Raw genomic sequence first — 20,527 nt, 5'->3', positions numbered from 1 at the left:
GATATAGAGCGATTGCTTTGTGAAAAATATTTTACATCATTGTGTGTGATGTGAAAAGTCATTCTACATTACATAGGTGTGCATTTAATTAAGAAGAAAATAAATTCCAAATCCACTGGGAAACATCTTTATTAGTTAGGACGTTGCTTGTCCTCGTAACATCTTGGCTTGGTAATAGTATAGCAATCAGTGTAAGTTAAAGACTACTGATTTGCTGTGGTGTATCATTATGGTTGCCCAGAGCCTGGCATTCTTTGAAAGAATTCACTGAAATGGGGATAAACTATAAATTGGCATGAGACAATGCATGGCAGAATTATAAATTAAAAGCTTTCAGGAGGGGTTTGTTGTTTTGATTCCTCTTTTAATTTTGATCCATTCACTCTTTGCTTCATATTTAAATTGGTTTCCCAACAAAGGGAAGGGAATGTAAGTCATAAGATGAAGCAGATGTTCTAGCATTAAAAATCAAAGAGGCTCTCTCTCAAGTAGCTTTGTTGTGTTTACTGAGGGAGGAGCTGTCTTATGTTGTCAGTTTTATATGACTCAGATAATAACAATGATAGCTGAAAACTCTCTGTAGAATTAAGGCATGATTAATAGGAATAACAGTATTGCTCTTTAACATAACAAGTCTCTAGTGTGAATACTAAACTATGATTAAGTATTCTTAGTTAATGATAGATCAGTCTATATTTAGGAGTGAGGAGAGGGTTAAAAAAGATCTGTACTTTTTCTCTTATAATTAGGTGCTTGCATGCTATGGTAATGAAAGCCATAGAAATGGCTATAAATAAATGAATGACATTATATTACAAACTTAGAGAAGAAAGACAAGCATGGACTTGATGGCTAGGATGCTGGACTGGGACTCATGGGAGCTGGGTTCTACTCCTATCCTCGATCTGTGACCTGAGCAAATTACTGACTGGCTGTGCCTCTGTCTCCCCTCCCACCCTTGTATACTTAGATTGTAAGTTCTTCTGGGAAAGGACTGGCTCTAACTACACCTTTGTCCAGTAGGACAATGCAGTTCTTGGGGCTGAGGCCTCTAGGCACTATTATAATCTGGAGGAATTTGTGTTACCTTTACATATATATTGATTACATTTTGATTGTTAGTGGCTCGGTCTGAGATGGTAACAATGAAATAGGGAGACAGGAGTAGTCAGGCTTGATTGTCTTTATTAATAAAGTTGCCTTTATTATTTAAGAGAAGCACATAATAAGAATAGATATACAATACCCAATCCAAAGCTTGCCAATGCCGGTCTGATCCCAGTCCTGTCTGAGCCAACCATTAACTCAAACTTGCAATCTTTTATAGATAGGTTGTTAACAAGCCATAACTTCCTTTTTTACACGTGACAGTTACACATATCCCCTTTTGTCTGGAACATAGTTGCAAATTTCTAAGCACATAGTGCAATATCCAGACTTACATCCTCATGTGGTTAGTATGTATTGTGGTTAAAAAAGGAATATTATATTAAACATTAAGAAAATAAACTTTCCATTCTTATTAAACTAAATTTCCCTCTTCATAAAGGTTACACCACTTGACATTATTATTGAAAATTATTCTTAAAACTTCAAAGGGGTTTGGTTCACTTAACAATATGCCTTTTCTTAGCAACAGACCCTTTGGCTTAATGGTTATCGTTGTTATGTTGGGAATCATCTTCACTAGGACTTCTCACTGGATAGCCTTGTGTCCCCATGAGAAACATTTCTAATGAGCAGATGTATAATTAGAAACATTTCTAATGAACAGATGTATAATTTTAACTGTAATGCTGCAGTCCAATGAGTTATACATAGCCTGGTATGCTGCCAAACAGGCCTATGGAGTTGGGACAATACAGTCTGCCATAGAGAGAGGTTTAGGCTCTTGTTTGACTAGCACCTAGAACAGACATGGTTGCAAACGTCAACCATTATGGCTCAGTCTATATAGTGTTGTAGAAGGAGCAAACTAATAGAAACAGGACAAGAAGAAACAGTTCATATACCTTCTAATGGTATCACTATGAAGGGAGTCTCATAGTCCAGATAGACACATTCACCATGAGACTTATTAGTACTATTTATTATTTGTGTTTCTCTAACACCCCAAAACTCCATTTAGGTTTGAGGCCTCCTTGCACTAGATGTTGTATTAATACATGAGAATACACTTTTCCTTCCCTGAAGAATTTATAATCTAATTTAAATCAAAACATAATGAACCATAAGAGGGATGGGATAGGATAAGGTTAACAGTAATAACTTTATGCTTTCCATAGGCCTGCTATCCTGGGGGCATCTGGGGAGCCACGTTAGCTCCAAGTGTAACTCAGAATAGCCTCAGGGCTGCTCTACCTTATCTCAGTTTATGACACTCCAGAGGTTGTTATTTTGGCAGGGATCTCTAGAGTGCAGCATTCTTCAGTCTTCCTCCCAACATAATCCCTACGTTGGGAGGTTAGAAGGGTTTGGAGTAGAACTGGCTATGCTGGCTTGATGCCATTCATAGATTCCAAGGCCAGAAGGGACCATTGTGATCATTCAGGGCCCAGCTACATGATTAGGGCATCTTTAAGTTCTATTTGCACTGCACACAACCATATGAAACATACGCATTGGTAGCACAAATTGTTGGCATTGCCAGGCTTCCACTCAATATGTGTCTGATCAAATGAGTGCTCATACCTCAGCAAGTTGTAATCCTGTGGTGACAGATGGCTAAATTTGTTGTGCAGAAGACTAGATCCAGCATCAGATCATATGTGTGAGACACATAACATGTTACTGTTGCTGGCCTCAGATAAAAGTTATAATATAATTGGAGATATACCTATCTCCTAGAACTGGAAGGGACCCTGAAAGGTCATTGAGTCCAGCCCCCTGCCTTCACTAGCAGGACCAACTATTGATTTTTACCCCAGATCCCTAAGTGGCCCCCTCAAGGATTAAGCTCACAACCCTGAGTTTAGCAGGCCAATGCGCATGCCACGAGCTACCCCTGTATAGTCTAATAAATATATGTAGTTCTTTGGTGTCACACTCACCATTGCACTGTGCTGAAAACATATTTGCCAGCATTGCATCATACATCCTTTTAATAATTCACTTAAATCAATGGGAGTTAGGTACCTAGGCACTTTCAAAACTCCCACTAAGTACCTTTTGACATTTTTCGGTCTCTAAATACTTCTGAAAACCTGTCTCTAAGGCCAGAAGTTTCAAACATGACTGTGTAAGGTTAGCCTTCTCAATCCATATTTAGGCTGTTAAATGAAAATGGCTTGATTTTTCAGAGCTTCTGAGCACCTATATAGCTCCTACTGATTTCAGTAGGTTTCAGAACTGTGGCCATACTCCTCCTAAGTACATGTTTGCTCATTTAATAGTTCAGCTTTGTTTCTGTTTTAAGTGACAAACCTAGAGTCTGATAGAATAGATATCAGAAGGCTTCAGAAGCTTTCTCAATTTTCTAGTACTAGAATTTCCAGGGAAAAGCCGGCAGTAGGTATCAATTATCCAAGTTAAAACATGTGTTTCTCTTGCTGTGCCTTCCACACTTCAATTTTTTTCTTTGAAACCAGATTCACAACTAGTTCAACCCAGTACTGCATCTTTTACTATATATTAATATTAATATCTCGAATTCCAGAATAAATTATCCTCTGCCACAGCATTGTCCTGGAAAGGGCAGCACTTTTCAGCTCTGTCTCCTCTGTTTTAATTGTCTCTCTTTTTAAAAAGTGAAACTTAAACCATTTTAATATTGAATGAACCTATTAAAGTCTTCACTTTTTGCTCGAGGTTAGCAGTTCAAGTGGTCTGAAATTAATTTGGTGGTGCTGGCTAAGTCTTTATGTAGAACAGTATAGTATAGTGTATGAAACATCTCCAGATCTTTCTTGGTCTCTGATTGAGGCAGAACAAAGAGAAGAGTAGAAACAGAGGAGTAGTGGATTAGAGGAGAGAAAATGGAAGGAGGGAAAAGAGGAATGCATTAAGGAGAAGAGTAGAATAAGGCTTTTTAAGTCAAGGATGAAGTCTCTGGTCTTGAAAGCTGTATCACAGATTCTTGTCCTGTCTATTTGTGTATCTGACATTTTGTATTAACATTAGATGTTGTCATTGTTATGAGCCCAGCTATTTACTTAGTGACCACTGTACATGTAATTATGACTACACAATAGTTTCCATTCAAATTTTCAAATGAGTGTTTTCAATCACTCATAATTTTCTGAAATGCTCACTTTTGGGACTGAAACTGTCCAGGGTTTGAGGTACATAAAGAGCATTGTAGCTACACTAGGAAAGCTGCAGAGCAGGTCCTGCAGAACAAGTCCCGGTGAAGAGTCTAAGGTTGACCACCATCGGCTAACATATTTTAAAGATTCGTGCAGGCAGACCTCTGAGTCTGTTCAGAGCCTGTTGAAGTTGATTGAACTCTACACAAGTGCAAGGGTACCCGCACATGTAGCTCCATCACGAGCAGCTTTCAGGATTATTTTTGGTTATTTTTATAAAATCATATTATTTTAGTCATGAACTATCATCACTGGAATTTGTGAGTCACTAACATTTTTCCTTTACACTTGTTGAACTCAGTAACACAATGTCCAATGACCCATCACATGAGTAATAGGCAAACGGTATCACTAGCTTTATAATTAAAATACAGATAATACCTTAAGACTCAATGCTTTCCTTCTGACAGATGTAATATATTAATGAAATATTAATGATTACTACTAATTACTATCCTTCTGCTATTCAGAAATTTAATTTGTTGCTATTAGTGACAATGATTTGTTAGTTATCCAAGGTTAGAAAATTTAATTGAGACACAAGCCTCTTTTAGGAGGCGGTTCTGGCTAAGAGTTAAGCCCTTATTTGGCAAAGAATTATGTACATGCTTAACTTAAGGCAGTGTCAGTAGTGTCTTTGAAGCCAGTGGAACTACTCACAGTACGTGAAGTTCAGCATGCACATTAATCTTTGCAGTATCAGGGCCTTATTTGGTTTTACTGTTGCCAATGCCTTCCCAGTGCAAAGTGGTTTTCATTGAAACATCAACATTTACCATTACTTGCCTGGGCTGGATTTTTTTTTTACTTATGTAGAGTAATATCTTAACCTGTGAATCCTCTGTTATATGATTACCATAATATTTTACTATGCTATCTTTGGACTAGGAAATAGCTGTGATGCCTTAAATAACAAGTCTTTGTGGGATAATTGATAATAACTGTTGACATTTTAATTGTGATCAGTGCAATGTTGTATACTAATGGCCTGATCCAAAGTCCATGGAAGTCAATGGGAGTTTTCTTGTTGACTTGAGTGTGTTTTGAATCAGGCCTGAAGTGGAGAAATTGGGCCTTATGTTCACAGTAATACATATGTAGAATCCTCAACAATGTAAGATTCTAACATTAACTTAAATTTCTTCTTCAAGTAGGTGAATGATTGTGTTGCTGAGCTTTGTTCCAATTAAAGTATACTGTTCACAATTATTCACATTATGAGGAATGTGCCTGGAACACGGTTAGAGGTCCTGGACAGCTCCTAAGCTACACAGTTTGTTCTGCAAAACTTAGCTTCAGTCCTAATGGCAGCCATCTGCTGTTAAGGCTTCTCCCACCTCTTTCCCAGGATAGTGCTTTGTCCACAGCTGCCCTTCTGCTACTGCAAGCTCTGCATTAGAGACCTGTGCAAGTATTATAGCCAGCCAGCTGCCAGGCTCACCTAACACTGTCACATAGATCTCAATTTGCTACATTATTCAGCATGGCTCTGACACATATATTGGGGAAGTGGGGCCTCAGCACCTAATTTATGCCCAATGAATCGAAAAGTATAATGGTTGCTATTAAAACATTTATGAGATTGCCACTGCAAGCAGATAACATTACTGCAGAATTTGTGCTACAGTGGGAATACCGTTGAATGAATATTGTTTTAAAAGTGTCTATTTATTAACAAAAATCACAAAAAAATTCAAATAAATTAGGTGTGAATATATTTGTATGAATCCACCACCCTGCTCTATAGCATTTTGATTTACATTTAAAATACTCATTGAATAAGATCTTAAAAATATTAGGGCTGTCAATTAATCGCAGTTAACTCACGTGATTAACTAAAAAAAATGAATAGTGATTAATTGCAATTATAACAATAAAATACCAATTGAAATATTTTTGGATTTTTTTGTACATTTTCAATATTGATTTCAATTGCAACACAGAATACAGAGTGCACAGTGCTCACGTTATATTATTATTTTTATTACAAATATATGTACTGTAAAAATGATAAAATAAATAGTATTTTTCAATTCACCTCATACAAGTACTGAAATGCAATCTCTTTATCATGAAAGTGTAACTTACAAAGCAGATTTTTTTCAGTTACATAACTGCACTCAAAAACAAAGCAGTGTAAAACTTTAGAGCCTAAAAGTCCACTCAGTCCTACTTTTTATTCTGCCAATCACTAAGACAAACAAGTTTGTTTACATTGACAGGAGATACTGCTGCCTGCTTCTTATTCACAATGTCACCTGAAAGTGAGAACAGGCATTCGCATGGCACTTTTGTAGCTAACTTTGCAAGATATTTATATGCCAGATATGCTAAACATTCTTATGCCCCTTCATGCTTCGGCCACCATTCCAGAGGACATGCTTCCATGCTGATGATGCTTGTTAAAAAAATAATGCGTCAATTAAATTTGTGACTGAACTCCTGGGGCGAGAACTGTACATCTCTTGTTCTGTTTTATCCACATTCTGCCATATATTTCATGTTATAGCAGTCTTGGATGATGACCCAGCACCTGTTTGTTTTAAGAACACTTTGACAGCAGATTTGACAAAACACAAGAAGGTACCGATGTGAGATTTCTAAAAATAGCTACAGCACTCGACCCAAGGTTTAAGAATCTGAAGTGCCGTCCAATATCTGAGAGGGACAAGGTGTGGAGCATGCTTTTAGAAGTCATAAAAGAGCAGCACTTTGATGTGGAAACTACAGAACCTAAAGCACCAAAAAAGAAAATCAACCTTCTGCTGGTGGCATCTGACTCAGATGAAGGAAATGAACATGAGTCAGTCCCCACTGCTTTGGATCGCTATCAAGCAGAACCCATCATCAGCATGGAAGCATGTTCTCTGGAATGGTGGTTGAAGCATGAAGGGACATATGAATGTTTAGTGCATCTGGCACATCAATATCTTGCAATGCCAACTACAACAGTGCCATGTGAACGGCTGTTCTCACTTTCAGTTGACATTGTAAATAAGAAACGGGCAGCATTATCTCCTGCAAATTGTAACTAACGTTGTTTTTCTGAGTGATTGGGAGACCAAGAAGTAGGACTGAGTGGACTTTTAGGCTCTAAAGTTTTACATTGTTTTATTTTTGAATGCAGTTTTTTTGTACATAATTCTACATTTGTAAATTCAACTTTCATGATAGAGAGTGCACTACAGTACTTGTATGAGGTGAATTGAAAAATATTTTTGTTTTGTTTTTACAGTGCAAATATTTGTAATAAAAATAAATATAAAGTGAGCACTGTACACTTTATTCTGTGTTGTAATTGAAATTAATGTATTTTAAAATGTAGTAAACATCCAAAAATATTTGAAATAAATGGTATTCTACTGTTGTTTAACAGTGCGATTAATCACAATTAATTTTTTTAATCGCTTGACAGCCCTAAAAATACTATCACATTTGTCAAAAAAGTTTTTGAGAAATGCTATCCAATCAGCTTTAGCAATACTGTGAAATGACCACTGTACTGTTAATTACTTACAGAAGCAAAATTGTGAAGATTAAAATGATTATGTATGAGGCCTTGATCATAATCTGTATCACTAATAAATGCAAACATTCAAAATAAATCTGTACTTCAGTGCAAGTTTAAAAACAACAAAAGCTGGCATCATTTCAATGGTGAATGTGTGTGATCCCTCTGTATGCAGTCTGGAGAGTGTTTTGGGTTCCCTCAGGACAAAAGGTGTTTCATGAAATAAGGTATTAATTTGATTTAAACATTTATTTCATGCTAAATGTTACAAAACTTCTACCATTTTATTTTCTGACAGCATTATGTTCTATGCAAAATATAATAATCTGGTTTACCTTTCCTGGTTGGATTAAACACCAGAATTTTAATTTGCTGTTGTAGATGTCCTGGTCTTTTGCTCATGCCACATGATTAAAAAGTGTGCTTTATCCACACAGCCTACACTTTCATCTGCTTAGAGCAGATTAAAGAACCTGTCCCTATAAAATGAATAATTACACAAGCGATTTTAATATTTTTGTTTGCTCTTAGAAATGAATTAACTACCTCCCTGAAAAACAAACTTCGTATTGGTTTATTGCTGGAAAGGATGGGCCTGGCCCAAAATCCTGGCTCTAAATATCTCAAAGTTTTCCGTGTGCATGTGAGAGTTTTGTGGCTTGATGCTGTCTCTAAATAGATTGTTAGTAAAATGCTGTACTGGGCTGGCTGGATACATAGCCTTTTTCCTCCCCTTCCTCATCAGAGTGTGAATAAAACCATAAAGCTTGCTACAGGACAAGGGAAGTTCTTTGATATTGGTAGTGTATAGTGATGAACCAAGTTCTTTATGTATATGCACGTCTCATTTAGCTTTGCTTTCTACTGGCTGCAGACTCCAGAGGAAGGAGCCTCTACATCCATCTATGCAGCTGTCTCACCAGAGCTGGAAGGAGTTGGTGGCATCTATCTTTACAATGAGCAAAGGACAAAATCTACTGATGTATCGTATGATGAAGAGCTGCAGCGAAGGCTCTGGACTGAAAGCTGCAAGATGACAAGGATTTCTGATGTAGGTAGCAGAGATCTCTAAAAGTAGCCACTTCCAACTGGGTGAATGAAATGTGTCCAACAAGCATCCTTACCTGACTTCATGCAGCATGAACCACCATCCTGAAATTCACTGTTCAGTTCCAAAGGCAAATGTGAACAGTGCTGCTTTTCACTTGAACCCATAGTCTGCTAGGGAGTCAAGGGGAAATATTCCCACAGAAATGTGTATAGGGTGGTTTTAAATTTAACCATCAGTTTTGTAATCATGATGTTTTGGTCTGTGATTAAAAAAATTGTTAACCTTGTGCAGAATTGTGTTTTTCCCTTTTTATGTAACAAGAGGAGACTGTCCCTTGTGGGACTGTTCTGTCTGAGAAGCAGCTCTGCAAATCTTGCAAATATAACTTAATCCACTTTTTATCACTTCTGAAAATTTAGAGTTTCTTTCCTTAAACTTCTTAAATCCTGTCAACACTTTATAATAAGTAACAGATCATTATAATTCATTCTTTTGGCCTTCATGATCATAGTGTATCCATCACTGGAACTACAGTATAGTACAACACCTTTTATCCAGATGTTTCAGTGGAAACCAGACACGTTTAGAGAAAAGGGCTTTAAGATAGGAGGGTGGGTTAGAAGGCTTTGAAAAATTGTTGAAAACTTGGAGAGGGTTCAGAGAAGAGCCACAAGAATGCTTAAGGGATTAAACAATATGCCTTATAGTGATAGGCTCAAAGGCCCTGAGCCACAAACCCCAGACTGAGGTACCGAAGTCCCAGATTTAGGCTCCACAGCAATCCACAAAACTTCTCCTGAACCCTGTAGGTGCCTAAACCCACTGAGTGTCTAAGTTTTCAGGGTAAAAGTTCCCCTCGCCTATGTTTCTGCTTCTAAACATGTCCACTGCTGCATCTCTCTAGGTATCCAGGGGACTATTGCCCACCCAAGCCCCAGAGTAATCCACATACCTAGGGAAGATAGGTGCTGTGATGAGTGGTGGTGCCACCCAGTGGTGCCCATCTTCTAACTTTTAGCCCTATGGTTAGAACACTTGCCTGGGATGTGGGAGGCCTGGTTCAATTCTCCCCTCTCTGCCTGCAGGGGAGAAAGAATTTGAACGGGGGTCTTCCACCTCTCAGTGGTGCTTTAAACATTGGGCTGTGGAATATTCAGATGTGGGATGTCCTCAAGTTCCCCTGTTGAAGCTGTTCCACTGTGGATAAATAATGATAGGTGATTGATTAAAGCGGGGGGACTAGACCCAGGGGTTTCCCACCTCCTAGATGAGTGGACTAATCACTGAACTACAGAGTCATTCTCTCTGTCTCTCACCCAATGACTGAATGTTTAGTGGAACAGTCAACCTCAGGGTAAGTGATCTTTGGTTAACAAGAGGCTGGTAAATGCCTGGTGTATTTATGTTGCCTGCCTGATACATCCACTCAGCAGAATCTCAAAGGGATGGGTTTTTTTGTCCGTTTTGTTTTAAGAAAGTTTTTATCCCTCATGGTTACAAAGAAAACCTTTTCAATGTGAACGGAGTGTTGTCTCCAGACGGCCTGAACCCTGACTCTTTTAGTGGTATGTACTCTACCGTACTCCCACCTCACGAATCAGATCTCAAAAGCAAAATGATGACACTTCAAATGTCAGCAATATTTCATTGCTAATTTTTTAGTGGATGGGATTTTAGAAGGGGGAGGGAGTGAAGGTCACACTGTGGGATTGAGAGTTGCTGCAGGAAAAGAACTACAGAAGAAAGAAAGACGAGTCACAAAAGTCTCCTGAGAGAAAGGGGGATGGGACAAGAAAACTGGCAGAGAGGAGAAATGTCTGTGGTCCCAAAGAGGATCATATTTTCCCTCTGGGCTGTGAGAGGTGTGATCTAGCCCTGGGTGTTTGCATTTATTATTTGTAATGGTTAGCAGCAGGCAATTTATCATCCAGTCACTGTAGCATTTTCCCTATGTCACTGGCTGATTTTTTTTGGAAGAGAATGTAGTGCTTGTGAAATGTGCCAGACGGACACGTTGGGAACTAAATTCCTCCCTTTATTCACAGATCAGGCACAGAATGCAGTGGAGGGTGTTAGCTAGCCAGCATTTTATATTGCAATATTGTTCCCATAGAATATCATGGTTGGCAGAAGTACTTCCTGAATTTACACAGAACAGAAGGGACCATATGAATCCCCATTGTAATTCCATTGAAGCCAAAGGAGTTTGCCCCAGGGTGACCAGGAGACTGCAAAATATTTATCTTCAAGGGGAATTCTTTCCCCATATCACATTTTAAAGTTATTTTAAGATGCTTTAAAATAATAGAACTTCAGTTGGGATTGTTGGTCTCAAATAATTTCAAAGTTTGGTTTATATTGTAGTGGGAATCAATAGCTCCTGCTTCCACTTGCTGTTTCAGATGGGAGAAGGCTCCTCCAGTTAGAGGAGCTCCTAGAGGGCTACGATGGGCAGAGTCCTTGATTGGCAAGTACTTTGCCTATGATATAGGACTCTTCTTCTTCGAGTGATTGCTCACATCCATTCCAGTTAGGTGTGCGCGCCGCGCGTGCACGTTCGTCGGAAACTTTTTACCCTAGCAACTCCAGTGGGCCGGCAGGTCGCCCCCTGGAGTGGAGCCGCCATGGCGCCCAATATATAACCCTGCCGGCCCGCCCGCTCCTCAGTTCCTTCTTACCGCCGTGTCGGTCGTTGGAACTGTGGAGCGCGGCTTAGCTGTCCTCCACGTCCCTAGCTCTCCTTGTTATCTCTCGATTTTCTCTCGTACTGTTAATTAGATTGTTGAGTGTAGATAGTAGTACTTAAGTTAATAGGTTGTAAATAGTTCTTCGCCGGGGGCTTAGCCCTTCACGGCACCCGGCACCGGGCTCATGCCTGGTTCGTCGGGCTTCAAGCAGTGTGCGGCCTGCAAGAAGCCTATGCCCACCAGCGACCCCCACGACGCGTGCCTGAGGTGCCTGGGGGAATCGCACAGATCGGACAAGTGCCGCATCTGCAAGGCGTTTAAGCCAAGAACAAAGAAGGAGAGGGATCAAAGACTCCGAACTCTCCTTATGGAGGCGGCACTTGACCCGGCGGCTTCGCAGGCCGTGATCTCGGCGCCGGCACCGGCTCGCACCGGCACCGAAAAGACTCCCCAGCACCGACCTTCTCCGGCACCGGGGACAGAACCGAGGCTGTCGAAGTCTACTACTCCGGCCAGGCAGACCCGACTGGAGCGCCCGGCCTCAACACCGGCCGCGGCGCCGCCGGCACCGTCGACTCCGGGCCCGGCGGGTCCGTCGAGTCCGGTGCCGCCAAGCTCCCCCATGAGATCTGAGACTCCCGGCACCGAGTTGGTGGCAGGTCCCGGTCTCGGTCGACCTCCCGGCACCGAGCTGGTGGCAGGTCCCGGTCGACCTCCTGGCACCGAGCTGGTGGCAGGTCCCGGTCCCGATCCCGGCACCGAAGCGGCGACCGGTCCCGATCCCAGCACCGTGATAGAACCCGGTCCCGGTCCCGATCCCGGCACCGTTTTGACTCCCGGCACCGGTCCCCGGCACCGAGACATTCGTCCATGCCGTCCCGCACAGACCCTTACCAACCAGGGTCAGCTCCGCCGTGGCCTTCTAGACAGCCGTCGGTCTCTTCCCAAACGGACAGTGGGTATGCGCTGGGCACCGACCGGCAGGCGGCGCTATTTAGCGGTCCGCCACAACAAGACCGAGGCCCGCAGCAATGGGGGTTCTGGACACCCTGGGCATACCATCAAGCCCAGGGGCCCCAACAGCTCCCTGCTAGGCCTGCGACGGCGGAGCGCAGGGCGCCAGAAGCCTCTTTGTCTCGCCCCCCTCCCTCCCCGGATCGGGAGGAAGGGTCCAAGCAACAAGACTCCGCTCTGGCTCCTGAGGCAGAGGCGAGGGCCGAGGGAGACCCTCCATTAGACACTCTCTTGCCGGGGGTCTCCTCATCCTCCTCCCCTGATGAAGAGGTGGCTGGTACCTCCTCCAACAGCCCCCCCCCCTCTGGACCTCAGAGCGCACCAAGACCTCCTCCGGCGAGTAGCCCAGAATCTGAGTCTGCAAGCCGAGGAGGTCTCGGAAATAGAGGATCCGATCGTCACCATCCTCTCAGCAGATGCTCCCACCCGGGTCGCCCTGCCCTTCATAAGAACCATCCAGGCCAATGCCAACACCATCTGGCAGTCTCCGGCCTCCATCCCCCCTACTGCGAAGGGCGTCGAGAGGAAGTACATGGCCCCTTCTAGAGGCTATGAGTACCTCCATGTACACCCGACGCCGGGTTCCCTGGTCGTTCAATCGGTGAATGACAGAGAGCGTCATGGGCAGGAGGTTCCAGCCCCCAGATCCAGAGAGGCCAGGCGAATGGACCTCCTCGGCCGTAAGGTATACTCGGCTGGGGCGCTGCAGCTCAGGGTTTCGAACCAGCAAGCCCTGCTGAGCAGATATGCCTTCAACTCCTGGGTGGCAGCAGACAAATTTAAGGAGCTGCTGCCGCAAGACGCTTGCCAGGAATTTGCAGCCATCTTGGATGAAGGCAAGAAGGTTGCACGCACGTCCTTGCAAGCTTCTTTGGACGCTGCAGACTCGGCTGCCCGTACCCTCGCGTCGGAAGTAACGATGCGTCGCATCTCCTGGCTGCAGGTTTCTGGCCTTCCGCCGGAGCTCCAGCATACCATCCAGGACCTCCCCTTTGAAGGCCAGGGCCTGTTTTCTGAAAAGACAGACCCCAGACTCAGGAGTCTGAAAGATAATCGGGTCATTATGCGGTCCCTCGGGATGCACACACCGGTAACGCAACGCAGACCCTTCCGGCCACAGCAACAACAGCAGCGCAGGCCGTATTCCCAGTTCCGCCAGCGGCAGGACCTCTACAGGCGCCGCGGCAGGAACGGAAGGCGCAGGCATTCGGGGAACCAAGGAGGGCAGAACCAAGGCTCCTCTAAGCCCCCGCCTGGACCCAAGCCTTCATTTTGAAGGTGCGCTCGAGGGCGCAGTAACAGTTTCCCCCATGGATCCTCCCCCCCCCGTTTTCCAACCGCCTTTCGTTTTTCTTCCCGGCGTGGTCCCAAATAACATCGGACCGCTGGGTCTTACGCACGGTGCAGACGGGATACCGCCTGCAGTTTGTATCATTTCCTCCTTCCCGCCCCCCTTCCTCGTCCCTCTTCAGGGACCCCTCTCACGAGCAATTCCTTCGGCAGGAGGTGCAGACGCTCCTCAGCAAAGGAGCTATAGAGGCGGTTCCGGAAAACGAGAAAGGCAAGGGGTTTTATTCCCGCTACTTTCTGATCCCCAAGGCCAAGGGAGGCCTCAGGCCTATCCTCGACCTGCGAGAGCTCAACAAATACCTGGTGAAGTTGAAGTTCCGCATGGTATCCCTGGGGACCATTATCCCATCCCTGGATCCGGGAGACTGGTACGCCGCCCTCGACATGCAGGACGCGTATTTTCACATTGCCATTTGGCCACACCACAGACGTTTCCTGCGCTTCGTGGTGGGCCTCCTTCATTACCAATTTGCAGTCCTTCCATTTGGCCTGTCCACGGCCCCGAGGGTGTTTACAAAATGCATGGCAGTGGTTGTGGCGCATCTTCGGCGCAATCGTATCCACGTGTTTCCTTATCTGGACGATTGGTTGATTCGGGGCACGTCGGAACAACAAGTCTGCAGCCACGTCCGCGTGATCACCGGCATGTTCACCACTTTGGGCCTCTTGATAAACACGGACAAGTCCACCCTGATTCCCACGCAGAGGGTGGAATTCATCGGGGCCGTGCTGGACGCCACTGTGGCCAGGGCCTTACTGCCATTGCAGAGGTTCCAGGCCTTGTCGGCGATCGTTCAACGACTGCGGACAGCCCCCTTGATATCAGTGCGGACATGTCTAGCCCTGTTAGGCCACATGGTGGCTTGCACCTTTGTGACTGGTTACGCTCGGCTCCGCATGAGACCCCTCCAGTTGTGGCTCATCGATCATTACAGGCCGGCAAGGCAGCCGCTAGACATGCTAATCACAATCCCCCAAAGGGTGTTAGATTCTCTCGACTGGTGGCTAGACCAGTCTGTGCTATGTGCGGGACTCCCTTTCCACCCACCTCAGCCCTCGGTGTCCCTGACAACGGATGCCTCAGATCTAGGCTGGGGGGCCCACCGAGGGACCCTGAGAACGCAGGGCCTGTGGTCCCAGGAGGAGGCGGGGTTGCACATCAACATGCGGGAGTTGCGAGCGGTCCGCCTTGCTTGTCAAACGTTCTGCCATCAGCTTCAGGGTCGTTGTGTCACAGTCTTCACCGACAACACGACGACCATGTATTATATCAACAAGCAAGGCGGCAACAGATCCTCCCCCCTGTGTCACGAGGCGATGCGACTCTGGGACTTTTGTGTAGCCCACTCCATTCACCTCACGGCTTCCTTCCTCCCCGGAGTACGGAACATGCTGGCGGATCGATTGAGCAGATCCTTCCTGTCACACGAGTGGTCCCTTCGCCCGGACGTCGCCCTCTCCATCTTCCGGAGGTGGGGTTATCCCCGGGTGGACCTCTTCACGTCCAGAGGGAACAGGAAGTGCCAAGCGTTCTGCTCCTTTCAGGGCAGGGAGCCCGGGTCGATAGCGGATGCCTTCCTTATTCAGTGGTCGACCCACCTGTACTATGAGTTTCCCCCGTTCCCTCTGGTCCACAGGGTCCTTCTGAAGGTGCGCAGGGACAGGGCTCACGTAATCATGGTAGCCCCGGCATGGCCCAGGCAGCACTGGTACCCCATGCTGCTGGACCTGACCATAGCCGACCCAGTTCCCCTGCCCCTTCACCCGGACCTGATTACCCAGGAGCACGGGACCCTCTGTCACCCGGACCTGCAGTCGCTACACCTAGCGGCGTGGCTCCTGCGTGGCTGACTGGTTCTGAGCTGCGCTGCTCCTCACCGGTGAGGGAGGTGCTTTTGGGCAGCAGGAAGCCTTCCACAAGAGCGACATATTCGGCCAAGTGGAAGCGTTTCTCCTGTTGGTGCGTGGAGAGAAATCTCCGCCCTACGGAAGTGTCGGTGGCCGACATCTTAGACTACGTTTGGTCCCTCAAACAGCAAGGTCTGGCCATATCGTCGTTGCGAGTCCACCTGGCAGCTATCTCCACCTTTCACCCGGGTGCGGATGGTCGCTCTGTTTTTTCTCACCCGACGGTGTCTAGATTCCTTAAGGGGATGGAACGTTTATACCCTAACGTCCGTCCCCCTGTTCCAACCTGGGATCTTAACCTGGTGTTGTCCCGGCTCATGGGGCCCCCCTTTGAACCGTTAGCCACTTGCTCCCTGCTTTTCCTCTCTTGGAAGACTGCCTTTCTAGTAGCTATCACCTCAGCTAGGCGGGTGTCGGAACTCCGGGCTCTTGTGGTAGACCCCCCGTATACAGTCTTCCACAAAGATAAGGTGCAGCTGAGACCACACCCTGCCTTTCTTCCCAAGGTAGTCTCGTCCTTCCACATCAGCCAAGAGATATTCCTTCCGGTTTTTTTCCCGAAACCTCACTCCTCAGGCAGGGAGCAGCAGCTCCACTCGCTTGATGTCCGTAGGGCTCTCGCGTTCTACGTGGAGAGGACTAAGCCCTTCCGCAAATCCCCCCAGCTTTTCGTGGCGGTAGCGGACCACATGAAAGGGCTTCCTATCTCCTCCCAGAGGTTATCCTCTTGGGTGACGTCCTGCATCAGGACCTGTTATGACTTGGCCCATGTCCCTACGGGCCGTGTGACTGTGCATTCTACCAGGGCTCAGGCGTCGTCACTGGCTTTCCTCGCCCGTGTGCCCATCCAGGAAATCTGTCGGGCAGCGACCTGGTCATCGGTCCACACCTTTGCTTCCCACTACGCCCTGGTCCAGCAGTCAAGAGAGGATGCGGCCTTCGGATCTGCAGTGCTCCATGCCGCTACTTCTCACTCCGACCCCACCGCCTAGGTATGGCTTGGGATTCACCTAACTGGAATGGATGTGAGCAATCACTCGAAGAAGAAAAGACGGTTACTCACCTTTGTAACTGTTGTTCTTCGAGATGTGTTGCTCACATCCATTCCACACCCGCCCTCCTTCCCCACTGTCGGAGTAGCCGGCAAGAAGGAACTGAGGAGCGGGCGGGCCGGCAGGGTTATATATTGGGCGCCATGGCGGCGCCACTCCAGGGGGCGACCTGCCGGCCCACTGGAGTTGCTAGGGTAAAAAGTTTCCGACGAACGTGCACGTGCGGCGCGCACACCTAACTGGAATGGATGTGAGCAACACATCTCGAAGAACAACAGTTACAAAGGTGAGTAACCGTCTTTTTCTTTGGGCTTCCCTTTCTCTGGCTGCTGTAGAGGATCCCCAAATTTCACAGGCTGAAGGACCTGGCAGACTTCCAGCTGCAAACAGGAAAGGTGGGGGCATGGTCACAAGCTGATCTGCCAACTGCCTGAATAGAGTCGTTCTCTTTGTCTGTCACCCAGTGACTAAGTATTTAGAACTTCTCTACACTGGCAAGTTTCTGCGCAGTAAAGCAGCTTTTTGCACTCAAACTGCAGACATGTCCACACTGCCAGGCCACTTTGGGCGCAGAAATCCTCAGTTGCAGTGCTGCAAAAAACCATAAGGCTGTTTGCAGAGGCTCCAGCACTCTATTGCCAGTGTAGACACCTGATTGCTTTGTGCGCTGTAATTGGCCTCCGGAGCTGTCCCATGACTGCTCTGCTCGTTGTTTTGAACTCGGCTGCCCTGGAGAAATGTGTCCCTCCCCTTTCAAAGCACTGCTTCTGACAGCCCTTGTGTGCTGTGCTGATCTGCTGTGGGACACAAAGCAAACCGTTAATGTGGAATGCTCATGCTGTTGAACACAGAGGCAGGTGTGTGTGTGAGAGAGAAAGCGAGAGAGAGATTGCTGTGCAGAGAGCCCAGAGAGGGAGGCGGGGGCTGATGTTGGAGTTTCCCCCCACCTTGCCTCAGGACTGGTTGCTTCCCGCTGCTGTCTGAACTTCCAAGACAGCATGCTGACACACTCTCTGTCCCCCAAAACACACTGTCTCTCTCCTCCTCTCCATACACACACACAGTCCCTGTCTCACACTCTTCCTCGCCTCCCACCCCCACTTCAGTTGGAAAGCAGCTGGCAATGTAGTGGGATGCACATGGAACAATGGGATTGGGAAACCTGCATCATGTGATGCTGTGCCTGCCCCATGAGGCATTGCAAACCCTTCCCAAAGCACTTTGCAGCCAGTGGGATAGCTACCACAATGCACTGTTCCCTTTGCCGTTGCAAGAGCTGCTAATATGGATGCACTCCAGCGTCACAAGACGCACAGTGTGGACACGCAACAGCAGTTTAATTCCAGCGTTTTAATAAAAGTGGTATAACTTGTGGTGCAGAAACTTGTCAGTGTAGACATACCCTTAGTGGAACAGTCCATCTCAGTGTAAGTGAATTTTGGGGAGGTGTATCCCCAAACACTTCTTGCCTTTGTGTGTCTTTGGCAAGAGAGTAGCTGAGGACTTTGGGAGGTGCTCTGATGCTACTTCCCCATCTTCATCATCATTAGGGATGGGAATTGCTTTCACTTGACTGGTAGCAGCAGATCTGTATGTTACACTGATGCTGTTTTAGACACAGGGTTCAATGACTGTTTTCCCAAAAATAATGAGCTTGGCAGCTTTTGCTATTGGCAGTAAAACCAAGTCTGATACTCAAAGACCTTTCACATTTACAACTTTGCCTTTGATAAAACATTCTTCTGCTTGTGTAAACCCATAAGCTTTCACTTGAAGAGTTCGATGTTTTCTTTCATAAAGATGGATGATTGGTTTCCAAATAGAGCTGTGATCCCTCCTTTTATACATGTCCCAGACGCCTTTGCCAGCTCCTGTGACAACTCCTTGAAAGTATGGTAGCTGACACTCTGGGGTATATTTGGTCCAGGGGTGCCGGAGCCATTTTTACTGTGAAGGTGCTCAGAGCCATTGAACTAAACTGTAAACCCTATATATGATGGAAATCATTTTAAGCCAGGGGGTGCTGCAGCACCCCTAGTTCTAACACCTATGTTTTGGACTGAGAAAAGAGAAAAGTCAGGGCATAAGTGATGGACCCACAAGAGAGAAGAAAGGGACATGTCCTGCTGCCTGACTCCAGAGAGCAATGCACTTTATCTCATAGACTTTAAGGCCAGAAGGGACCACGATCATCTAGTCTGACTGCACATTCTAGGCTACATAACCTCACCCACCCATTCCTGTAACACGCCCCTGACCTCTGGCTGAGTTACTGAAGTCCTCCAATCATGATTTTAAAACTTCCAGTTACAAAGACCTACCATTTACTCTAGTACAAAACAGCAAGTGGCACGTGCCCCATGCTGCAGAGGAAGCCAAAAACAAACAAACCAACCAATCCTAGGATCACTGTTAATCTGACCTGACTGCAAATATGGCGATCAGTTAGATCCTGATGGTCCCATCAGCCAGACACCTGGGAAAGAATTCTCTGTAGTAACTCAGAAGACTCCCCATCTAGTGTCCCAGCTCCTGCCGTTGGAGGTATTTGCTAGTAGCAGTCATGGATGGGCCATATGCCATTGTAGACAACTTCATCATACCATCAACTCTATAAACTTACTAAGCTCAGTCTTGAAGCCAGCTAGGTTTTTTGCCCCCACTGCTCCTCTTGGAAGGCTGTTCTAGAATGTCACTCCTCTGATGGTTACAAACCTTTGTCTAATTTCAACTATAAACTTGATTATGGGCCAGTTTATATCCATTTTCTCTTCTGCCAACATTGACCCTTAACATGGGTCATCACCCTCCTTGGTGTTTATTGTTCTGATATATAATATAGGTAGCAATTGTATCTCCCCTCAGCCTTCATTTTGTTAGGCTAAACAATCCAAGCTCCTAAAGTCTCCCCTCATAAGGTAATTTCTCCATTCCTCTCATCATCCTAGTAGCCCTTCTCTTGAAAAGAAAGCTGGGGAACAAGAAACCACCACAGGCAAATCCCAGCAGGGCAAGGACACAGAAAAATAATGGTGAATCTCTGGCTGCAGCAAAATGATAAATCCCATGGCAAAATTCTCCATTTCATGGTATCATGAAAAAGACTCAGATTCCATGGCCACAGAATTGCAAAATCCACAGGGCATTGATTTGGATGAATGGTTCGGTTCACACCTCTTAGAGCTATTGTTTCTGTCTGTCTGCAGGTTCAGGCATGGATCACTACATCTGTTTCTATTTGGTCCATTTCTACCACTGTCTAACTGAAAAAGGCAGTGACTTTACCATGACATGTCTAAATAAGGCACCCAAATACCACAATGACGGGTGCCAATAAAGAAACTAGATCGAAAGAAATTTAGGATGGACTAGAACAAAGTGGATCTGATACAACACTGTATTACTTCAGTTTCATGTGGACGTGACTATGTTTAGTGTAATACAGTATTGTATTAGCCTCATTAGCTGTAATATACATCCCCCAAAACTGCAATTTTGCTCAGAGCTGTTATGTCTGGGACATAGGTGGCCACAGCTAATGGCTGGAGCAGGAGTCAGGCCTAGTAGTTTGGAGCAGGAGTTGGGAGCCAGGAACCAGAGCCAGCAGTCAGAGGAAGAGTTAGGATCTAGCAGTCAAGCCATGCTTAACT

The 20,527-nt window shown here is 45.6% G+C and overlaps 1 protein-coding gene across 8 annotated transcripts in view; it reads left to right on the top strand.

The window, feature by feature from the left end:
• The window catches only part of DHRSX (dehydrogenase/reductase X-linked), a 233,550-nt gene extending 224,398 nt beyond the window's left edge, over positions 1 to 9,152 (top strand). For 6 of the 8 annotated variants that reach the window (XM_030572022.1, XM_030572014.1, XM_030572059.1 and 3 more), the window contains one exon: positions 8,690 to 9,152. In XM_030572022.1, coding sequence (XP_030427882.1) covers positions 8,690 to 8,887 — 198 coding nt within the window. In that variant the 3' untranslated portion in view covers positions 8,888 to 9,152. Of the gene's footprint in view, positions 1 to 8,667 lie in introns of all 8 variants that reach the window. The other 2 variants (XM_030572032.1, XM_030572041.1) reach the window with 2 other exon arrangements.
• The last annotated feature ends 11,375 nt before the right edge of the window (positions 9,153 to 20,527 follow it).

The sequence above is a fragment of the Gopherus evgoodei genome, chromosome 1 (genome assembly GCF_007399415.2).
Source record: "Gopherus evgoodei ecotype Sinaloan lineage chromosome 1, rGopEvg1_v1.p, whole genome shotgun sequence".
Classification (NCBI taxonomy): Eukaryota; Metazoa; Chordata; order Testudines; family Testudinidae; genus Gopherus; species Gopherus evgoodei.
This window is presented reverse-complemented; position numbering and strand designations above follow the sequence as displayed.